Below are 10,951 nucleotides of genomic sequence, written 5' to 3' on the forward strand. Positions count from 1 at the left end.
ATAAACTGGAAGGGCAGAAGGTTGAGCACATATCTCCACCACACAATGTCTGATCCACAAAAACATATCGAGCCCGATACATTTTTGAAATATCATGCTATACAACACTATCGTTTTTGGCCCGATCCCTCAATCGTGAAGAATCACTTTGAGAATTAAATAATTCTCATATCCAGATCCAGATTCGGATCTTCACCAAAATCGAATCAATTTGTCCTTGCCACACACCCAACCTGTCCACAAAGTTTTATCCGAATCCGTCCACAATATTTTTGAGATATCATGCGAAATATCATTTTTAGCCACATCTCTGAATGGTGAAGAATCACTTAAAAAAATCCTAGTCGGCGGATCCGATTTGTATCTTCACAAAAATCGAATCAATTCGTCATGGTCACACACCCAACCTGTCCACCAAGTTTCATCCGAATCAGTCCACAACTTTTCCAGATATTATGTGATATATCAGTTTAGCCCAATCTATCAATGGTGAAGAATGACATAAAGCTTTAACAGATCCGGATCCAGAACTGAATCTTCAGCAAAATTGAATAATTCTTCCTTGTCACACACCCAACTGGTCCACCCAGTTTCATCCGAATCTGTCCAAAACTTTTTGAGATATCATGCTGTATATCGTTTTTGGCCTGATCTCTCAACGGTGAAGAATCACTTAAAAATTTATAGTGGTCAGATCCGGATCCGGATCTTCACCAAAATCTAATCAGTTCGTCATTGTCATACACAGAGCCTGTCCACAAAATTTCATCCGGATCCACCCACAACTTTTTGAGATATCCTGTACATAGACAAAAAAAACAGATAGACATAAAAGGGTGAAAACATAACATCCTTCATCTTCGGTGGTGGAAGTTATAAAGCATCTGGACTTGACGGAATTGGAAATAGAGTTCTCAAAGAGTGAGCATCAGTCTTTGCCATACATTTTGCCAAACTGTTTTGTTTCTGCTTTAGCTGTGGCCAATTCCCTTTCTCTTGGAAGATAGCTAATGTGGTGCCAGTGCATAAGAACAACTCTTGCACTGTTCCAGATAATTATAGGCCATTCATCTCCAAAGCTGCATCAGCAAGGTTATGGAGACCCTGAGGAAACATCTCATTGGAAATAACCTTATCAGCGACAATCAGTTTGGCTTCCGTCCTGGTCACTCAGCCTCCGATTTACTCACATATCCGAGTCCTGAGCGGATGTCTTGTCTTGACAGACGTCAGGAGGGTACATTTGTAGCACTTGACATCAAAGCTACTTTTGAGAGAGTATGGCGCAAGGATTTGCTGGTCAAGCTGGTTGCTAATGGAGTTGGAGGGCAGCTGTTGCAGTGGTTATCCAGGTACTTGATGGACAGACATATCCAAGTAGTGGTTAATGGCCAAACATCCAAACCAACTCCAATTAATGCATCAATACCTCAAGGATCAATTATTGTGCCCACCTTGTTTCTTGTCTACATTAACAATCTGCGCGACAACCTGCATATCCCTACCTGCCTCGATGCTGATGATGGTACCATCTACTGCTTGCTGGATGAAGTGAATGCCACCATTTATCTGAGAGAAGACCTTCAGAAGATTATGAGTGGGGACAGAAATGGAATGTCCTGTTTGATAGTGAGAAATGCAAGGTTATCTCATTCAGTAGACGTTTACCAAGTGAGCATCTTCCAGAGTTCTTCAAGGGTGTGACAAGCCCTCAGAGCATGTACACGAGCTTGACATACTTGAAATCAGGTTCTCCCGAAGCATGGGTTTCGGTCTCACATGAACTCCATCGCCGTTAGAGCTGGACAAAGAGCGAGTACCTTTCGCAGTATTGCTCCATACTTGGATCCGCTTGACCGAGCCCAAGTGTTCAAAGCCCATGTCCAGAGCACAATGGCATATGCTCCCCTCGTATGTATGTCTGCAAGTGACATGTATCTTAAAAAGCTGGATGATATGCAACGTTATGCTGTATGTATCATCAAGGCCCCTCCAGAGGAATAAAATATTGATCCCCTACCACACAGGAGAACTGTAGCAGGTCTGGGTCTGATGTACAGAGTGCACACAGAAGAAACTCCAGCACTTCTGAAGACCATGCTTCCTCCATCATGGATTTCATTAAGGTTCACCAGAGTAAGTACTTCCTTTGGAAGCTCTGCTATGCAGTGTCTTAATGGCAAGATTAAGAAACTTTTTAAGGTTTAAGAAACCAAGATTAAGGTCACTGGTCATTTGTTCAGTATGACCGCTCCTTTATGCCCGCAATAACACCAGTGTGGAACAGTTTCCCAGATGCCACTGCAGGTTACCCAACAACATCCAGGATAAAAGCTTTCTACACCAGAGCACACAAATAGCTTTAAGTCGAATACAGTATACTTAAGATAATGTTGTTTTGTATGTACCATTATATCACCTTGTTTTTCTTTTACTATTATTATTCTTTCACTCGTATTGTTGATACTCTGTGCTTTCATGGTACAAGTGGGCACTGGTTTTGTTTTTTGCAGTGCTTACCGTAACAACCAAAAAAAATAGGTGGAGTACGTTTTTTTCCTCATGGATAGACGATCATGACTAAAGTTTCGCATCAATCTGTTCAAACGTTTCAGAGAAGATTTTTGAAGGCTTTTATGTTAAAAAAAAATAAAAATAAAGGCTGCTGAACCACATGACTGATGACATCATTAATATACCCCCCCCCCCCACCCACACCCACATACAATTTTGCCCTTGATGACCCTCAAACATTTTCATACTGATCGGATAAAGCACTCGACGTATGTAATTATGATGCCATAACAAACAAGGAGGAAAAGACAAAAATGTCATCGCCCCGATGGTTTTAGGAATTTTGCTGTACGAGTTCAAGGGCAAACCCATATTTTCAAGATTTATGTTTTGCACAACTGAGGAGAGTGGTCATACGATATGGAAGATTGCCAATGATTGGGTTATTTGGTCATTAATGATGTGGGTCACATAGTTATATTTTGTAAGATGATCACTTTGTTGCGAATCTGGAAGCCTTGAGCACTCAACATACAGGTCCGATGGAGCAGTTATATCGGTAAGTATGTGTTTATAGTTAGGGTCCCCGTCCCATGTCTAATGGGTGATTAAATGTACATGCGCTGCGAAGTTACTTTGATAGTCAGGGTTTTCTTTTATTTTTACACCACCATCAACTACAACAACATGCCTTCACCTCGCTTCCTCACACCGACGCCATTGTCTGCGTGCGTGTCAGCACGTACGTGGGCGGAGCCCATGCAGGATAATGTTCCTCTACCTGTTTGGTGGGCGGAGTTCAAGGAGGAGCCTCGCGGTGGCCCTCGACCAATCAGCGTGCTCCGGGTGGGGTGGCCGCCGCTCAGCCAATCAGACCCCGCGACGGTGAGAAAGGGGTCCGCGTGACGTCACCACGCCCCTGGGCCAATCAATGGACAAGCCGCCCGTTTTGGCCAATGACAGGGCAATGAGCGCATTTTGCGCATCAAAACCGTCCAGTGAGGGGAGTGGGGAGGGTGAAGGCGGCCCCTCCCCCCCCCCCCCTTGGACAGGGTGAATAAGGATGTGGTGCGATCGGACAGCTTGAGCGAGCTTGAGAGAGCTTGAGAGAGCTTGAGAGACAATATCCCGACGAGAACCGCAAGGGTTGCGCGCCGTGTCTCTGTCAACGGACAGCGAGAGCTTGGGCTTGAGAGATCCTTCTTCCAAAATAACCGTAAGAGGTGGCAGAGAAACCTCCTGCCTTCTCGACAGTTTGGGATACGGAGGAGAGGTTTGGTTGCCAGGACGAGCGCTGAGCGGAGCTCAGGAGGTTGATCGCAGCTCGCCGGTGTCTGAATTCTGCTCGCCTCTCGCTGGTGCCTGGTTCAATTCGGCTCACCCAAACCACACGAGGTGGACAGGTCCGAGGTAGGCACTGGTCTTCAGCTCGCCTTTCCCTCCGAGCTGGAGGCCTCAATAAAGGCAGTAGTCACCGTTTATTTTGTGTGTGTGTGTGTGTGTGTGTTTTTGTGGTGCTAGTCTAGTAAGTAGGTATTGTATAAGTGCTCTTTGCTTGTACATAAGTTGACTTGCATCTCTACATTCGGATAACTCTGCTTCTTACGTGCTTCTCCTTTTCCCCCATTATAAATAAACCCATGTGTTAAATCTATCAGCTCGTTTTTGTGTTTCTTTTATTGGTTTAACACGGTGCGTGTTGGAGAATTAGCCAGGCCGTTGTTGTCACTGTAAAGGGACATTTGGACTGACGGATCTCGGTGATCATCCGCTCGGGTCGCACACGGTTTGAGCACGCCAGCGGCTCATTCCGTACGAGCGCCGTCGAGGGTGAATTTCCCCGGTAGTTTGGATGACGTGGGTGTTTCGGTAAATTGAAATTGGCAATCGACCCTACCACACGTGGTCGACCTATTGGCGAACTTCGGTCCGAGAAGGGACCAGTCGGCTCCGGAGTTATCCGGGGTGACGACCTATATATAACGGGTGTTCGGTGGAGCCGACTCTACTGCTCCATCTCGCGGTCGTGCTCGTCGCAAATACCTGGCCTGCAACAACTTGACATATATGTTTTCGATTTCATACAGAAGGGATTCAATGTTCATATATTTTGGGGGAGACATAATAAATTACGCAAACAGTGTAACATTTATTGTTTTTTTTTTGTATAAAAGAAATACTACAACTGTAACCAATAGAAAACAAGATCGGCAAATGCATGTCCGAGAAATGGTTGAGGACATGTTCAACATCGGATTTTTACAACTAAAATGGCTGCCGGTCAGCCATCTTTGATCGATTCGCAAAACAAAATGATGTGCACATGTACCCCATCATGTATTGTCTTTGTGCCAAGTTGGAACAAAATCGGTCTGTACTTGTCTGAGATATGGCTGCGGATGGGCTCATGGACGGACAAACGAGACCCAATCCATAGCCCCAGTTTTGGCAAAGTTTGACCAGAAGCTAAAAATGTCACTCATTTCCCATGGGGAGGACTGAACATGTGCCATGTTTCAATTTTTTTCACCAAGCGGTTTCGGAGATACAGAGGTCCAAAGTTTTTTCTTTTTCTCCACACCACCCCATGACCTATGATGTCATAATTATCATGAAAACATTCCACTTGAGTAGTCGCACTCATGTGAAAATTTCATGTCAATCGGATAAGCGGTTGCAGAGAAAACAGAAAAAATTAGCACAGACGGACAGACAACCTGAAACCATTATACCTTCAGTGACCGTCAGCAGAGGCATTAAAAAAATGCAACGAAAGCGAGAGGTTATTTCAACTATAATGTGACACACATTCTGCTTCTAAGCCGCGTAATGGGAGATGGGGTTTTGCAATCGTGTGTGTGTGTGTGTGTGTGTGTGTGTGTGTGTGTGTGTGTGTGTGTGTGTTATCTCTATAATAGGGGTTTTCGAAGGTGGAAGAGTCTTCCCAGGACTCAAAGTATCCACATTCGTTTTCGTGAAGGATCGTGATTCATGGCCAAAGTTGTGAAGTTGTGTTGGTCTCAGAGTTTTGTTCTGTGGGCTCTTTTCAGGATCGTCACTGAGCTCCGGACAGCCTCCAACTGTAGTTTGTTTGTGATAATGTTCCTAGGGATGGTTTATAGGATCTTTGTGAGATTCTTCTTTGTCATTCCCATTGCTGTAATTATCACTGTTACAATTTTGGTGCTCTTCAGCTTCCAAGATCTTTTCACTTCATTCTTGAGGTCTTGATATTTGATCATCTTCTTGACTTTTGCATTATTTAGACCAAAATCACTGAGTACTGAAACCTCAATTAACAATGCCTTATTTTCCTTTTTTGTATCTGAGTACTTTGGCTGGTTGCAGTGCTTTGTTTTTTTATGTTCATGCTGGATGTGGAATCATCAGGTTGCACCTAAGCATTAATTATGTCCTTGTTTTCAATGATTGCTTTTGGTTTGTTTTTCCATGAGTTTTGTAGAATTGGGATATTGAAATTTCTACGATGTGCCCCTGGATTACTCCACATACACTGTTGTGCTTTTGTGTGTACCGTTGTTCTGACATGAGTTTTTAACATCCCGATAGGAGGTGGCTCGTACTTTTTGTTTCAACCTTGCAAAATCTACACTTGTCCGATTGGCTCAGTCTTGCTATTTTTTTTAAGCCATTCATGTAGTGTCCTTGGTCTTGGGCACTTTTAATGATTTGTTCTCCGCCCAATTCAGCTGACCTCTTCTTAGCCATTCCAGTGATCCTTCTTTGTCTGTCCCCAATCTGTCCAACTGTTTTATTGAATTTTATTTATTTCCCTGCTTTTTTGTCTTTCTCCCAGTTGTCACTATATATCTGTTGGCATTTCGTCTTGTATTTATTTATTTTTTTGCAATCATTGGGGCTGTATTTGTTGCTGTTTCGGTTTGGTGTGTGACATCTTCTTGGAACCTGTTTTTGGAAATTCGTACCTGTTCTTGGAAGGTTTTTGCAAGGTGAGTGAGAAATACCTTTTCTGGTTTGTTGTGTTCTTGCTTGTTTACAAATTGTATTCAGTCATCTATGAAACTTTTGACGTACCCTGCTAATCCTCATCATCGCTCTGTGCATTTGATTGAGTTCCAACAGTCCACCACCTCCTTTCCTCGGTAGGCACATTATCTGGATGCATGTATTTTTGTAAGACCATTTTGTGTATAGTGAGGAGTTTCCTTGTTCTGATATCAAATTTTCTGATTTTCGCTTTTGGCCAGTTTTCTATTCCGCAGCTGCATTGGTACACTGGTACGGCAAGTTGGTTTATGGCTTTGATTTTGTTTCTTGGGGAGAGGTACGTTTTCAGGATCAGCCTCTTTCTATGCAGGTATTCTTTGCCAATTGTTTTGCACATTTTTTTTTGGACATATTTGTTGCCCTCTTTAACTCCAGGGTATTTGAAAGCTGGTGGATCAGCCTGGTACAGCCTATCAAGTTGGATGTAACAGGTGTTACTATCCCTATTGCTGATCCTCCAATCAATTGTGATCCACTTTCGTTTGTGGAAACACAGGCTGCAGTGAATCGGTTGAAATGGGCTAAAGCTCCTGGGATCTGTAGCATCCATGCTGAACTTCTCAAGGCTGGTGGAAATGCTGCACTCATGTCGTTGCATGCAGTTCTGTGCTCTGCCTGGAACACAGGCATCATCCCAAATGACTGAAAGGACATTGTTGTCCTTCTCTGGAAAGGGAAGGGTGATCTCCAGGAGTGCAACAACTACAGAGGGGTTACGCTGCTCTCAGTGCCGGGCAAGGCCTTTGCTCTGATAATTCTTGAAAGGGTTCACCACCATCTGCTTGAGCAACAACATCCAGAGCAGTCAGGCTTCACACCAAAAGAGGTTAACGATTGACCGTATCATTGCCCTTCGGGTCCTCACCGAACGCAGATGAGAGTTTTCGGCAGGGGCTGCTTGCAGCCTACGTTGATCTCTGCAAAGCGTTTGATTCTGTGAATCTGGATGCCCTCTGGAGGATTCTTGGTCTTTGTCGAGTGCTACCAAAACAGATCAATCTGATGTCTGAACTATACGATGGAACTGCGATTGCTGTGAGATGTTGTGATACCATCTCCGACATATTTCCAGTTGTTACTGGAGTTCATCAAGGGTGTGTACTAACCCCCACACTTTTCAGCAGTTGTAAGGACTGGATTCTGGGGAGGATGTCAGAGAGATCAAGCTGCACTGCATCATTTGCAAATATCAAGATCTCTGATCTAAATTTTTCAGATGATGCAGTCATCTTTGCGGAGACTCTGGATGCCCTTTTGGGGCCCTCGAGGTGCTGATTGAGGAGTTGGAGCTGCTGGGATTATGGATTTCCTGGATCAAAACTAAGATCTAGGCTTTCAATGACATCTTGGATGCTGCTATCTTGTCTGTCCCTGTTTCTGGTGAGGATGTTGAGGTCATGGAGAGATTCACTTACATTGGCAGTGATATTCATGTCTCTGCTGGTTGTGTTCCAGAGGTCAATAGACATCTGGCTTGGGCTGGAGAGTCATGGATTCACTGGATCATGGGGTGTGATGCTCTCAGTACCTGTGCAGTTGGACGAAAGTCCGAGTCTTCAGGACCTTGGTGCTTCCAGTCTTGCTCTATGGATGTGAGACTTGGACTCTGACCAGGGATCTGAGACGGAGAATTAAATCCTTTGGAACCAGGTCTCTTCGGAGAATCCTTGGCTATCGCTGGTCAGACTTTGTGTCCGACGAGCGGTTGCTGAAAGAGACTCGAATGAGATTTGTTACCTGCATAGTCCATGAGCATCAGCTGCGGCTGTATGGACATGTGGCTCGTTTTCCTGACGTTGATCCTGCTCACCAGATTCTCTCAGTGAGGGAGCCTCGTGAGTGGAGGCAGCCAATGGGCCAACAATGTGCCTCGTGGTTGCAGCAGGTTGAGCGGCATCTCAAGTAAAGGGGATGGGCCAGGCATCTGCCTGGGGGATGGCCAAACGGACACCCCAGGAGTACCAATGGAAAGTGGTCATAGCAATGCGCTGCTCCAGCGCATGCTGCCATACCTGACCTGACTTGAATTGGTTCACCAATCAAAAGCTAGAAGCCAACTGTTTTTTTTTTTTAGATCAAAAGGTCAAAGGTCAGACTTGCATAAAATCATCAATTTTCATCTGATTGACTTGAAATTTCAGCAGCGTTTGCATATTGGGTGAATGAAGCCTTTGGCTATTGAGATCAAAAGGTCATGGTCCACTAAAATCGTCAATTCTTTCTATATATATATATATATATATATATATATATATATATATATATATATATATATATATATATATATATATACATATATATATATATATATATATATATTTTTTAGCTGTTTATGTCATGATTAGCATATGGAAGAAGAAGTCTGAATGCAAAGCAGATGTGGATAGGCTTTGCATTTTCAGATGCTTTCTTGTTTTATACTTTGTTATGAGGTATTTTGACACAAATTTCAGATCATTTTAAATGTAGTAGTCGATGCTCAAGGAGAGAAACAACAGAGGGCAATGTTTATCTCGCCTATCAGGGGGATTAAAGGGAAATGGAAGACAAAAATTCTTGCACAAGGAGAGATAGCAAACAAGGAGTTGAGCTTTGAGAATTGAAGAGGAAGAAAAAAAAGAGGGAGGGGAGGGGGGGCTCAGAAAAAATAGAAGAGATGGTGAGGGTGGTTTTGGGATAAACCGCAAGGTGAAGATGGACAGAACTCTTGAAGGACTGAATAAAAGAGCAAGAGACATTTTAAGATACAATGGGAAAAATTTTTTTTTTTACAATTTCTAATGACATCTGAAAGAAATCTGATGAGATTATCATAAAATTTTTGTAAGTTTGAGTATGACGTTGTACTGGAAAACGTTTCACAATTAAATTGAATTTACACAGATTCAAATATTCACTCAAATCTACATTTTGAACATTGAGAGCTGTTTGTTACAGCATGAAAAGACTGTTGGAATTGCATCATTTTATCAACTGTCTGGGATAACAGAAAAATATAGTTGCTCATGAAATTGAGTCCTCCAGTTTTAAGAGGTCTCAAATCTTGTGTCAGACCAAGATGTATAAGACCCATGTGTAAGGCCAAGGAGGAAATCATTCGTACCCCTCACCTTGTTTGCATATTGCACGGTGTTCGATGTCTTCTTGAGGTCTCGGTCAGAAGGGTTCACACAGGCAATCGTATGTGTGCGGCTGAGCAAAGGTTTGGAAAGAAGAAGAAGAGGCACCGATCTCAGATATCAATTCTTGGAAGAGCAAAACCCTTGTTATTCGCTGTCGATGCATTCTTGGGAAAGCAGTGCATCTCAAATTTTGTGTTCAATGAGATTGTCTTAACATAGCAAGTACAAGGATGGGTTCCTCCACAATGAATGTCCTTATTTTACAATGTTATTTTTATGTAATAGAGTGACTCCATTTGCATGTATAGATGGATGTTTACTACTAAGCAAAGGTAATCCATGCTCTGCATTTAAAAAAATATATACATATTGTGCTTCTTTAATTTTGTTCCTCGATTGGCACGCAGGCAGACAACCAAGCACAAGGGGTGTTTTCAGTTACCAAGCAGGTAGCTCGAGCTTGCAAAGCCAGCCGTTCCTCATCAACGGTTTCAAATAGGGTGGTTGCTCGAGTACTTAAGCCACTTGGTGAGCACTCCATAAGAAACTTGGTCACTTAACACACCCCAGCTCACATGTTTGTAGATGTCATGTAATTCTTCCATTCTGAGCCTGGCAAGCCTGTGGTTCAAACCCTGTCCAAGTCATATCAAAGACTATTAAAATGGAGCACGCTACTTCCTTGCTTGATGCTCAGCGTTTGAAAGGACAATGCACGGACTACCAACACTGGGAAGGCAATGGCAAACAACCTAATCTAGCTCGTGCTAATAAACTGCTTTGGGAGCACCAATGCTCTGTATTGTATAGTACATCAAATCAAATCAAATCAAAGTACCTGTCCAGAGGTGTTTATTCAATGACATTCAATTTCATCCTCAAACTGTAAGTGCTGTAACTACCATTTGATACACACTGAATCATAAGAGACGTGCTCACACATTTAACTTGCAGTTCACTTCACTGACATTTTTGGCAAAATAAACTTCATCAAAATAAGTTAACATATGGCCCTTTTGGTAATGTTCATGGAGATATGCAGGAAGAATTACATGGGGACGTCTATAATATAACCATAGCTATTAAAGAAGCTGATGTGAGATTATTAATCTGCATAATGAATGCTGAACTCTCGTGCTTTCCCAACACGACCTTCCAAAGCAGCCATTAGAGTGAATAATTAATGGGACAACGTTATGCACATACAGTTGTACAGAGTGGGTGATGATAACGACCCTTCACCACAATCTGTAAGATTTCTCTTTCACGCTAGCTTGGAAAAAACT

The 10,951-nt window shown here is 43.0% G+C and overlaps 1 protein-coding gene across 1 annotated transcript in view; it reads right to left on the minus strand.

Annotated features, from left to right (window-relative positions):
* The window catches only part of LOC147025451 (uncharacterized), a 122,934-nt gene that overhangs the window by 65,999 nt on the left and 45,984 nt on the right, over positions 1 to 10,951 (minus strand). Inside the window, exon 7 of the mRNA XM_085886445.1 lies at positions 9,654 to 9,735. Coding sequence (XP_085742571.1) covers positions 9,654 to 9,735 — 82 coding nt within the window. The remainder of the gene's footprint in view (positions 1 to 9,653; positions 9,736 to 10,951) is intronic.

The sequence above is a fragment of the Eptatretus burgeri genome, chromosome 6, assembly GCF_056783735.1.
Source record: "Eptatretus burgeri isolate ZD-2024b chromosome 6, Ebu_testis_v1, whole genome shotgun sequence".
NCBI classification, from domain to species: Eukaryota; Metazoa; Chordata; class Myxini; order Myxiniformes; family Myxinidae; genus Eptatretus; species Eptatretus burgeri.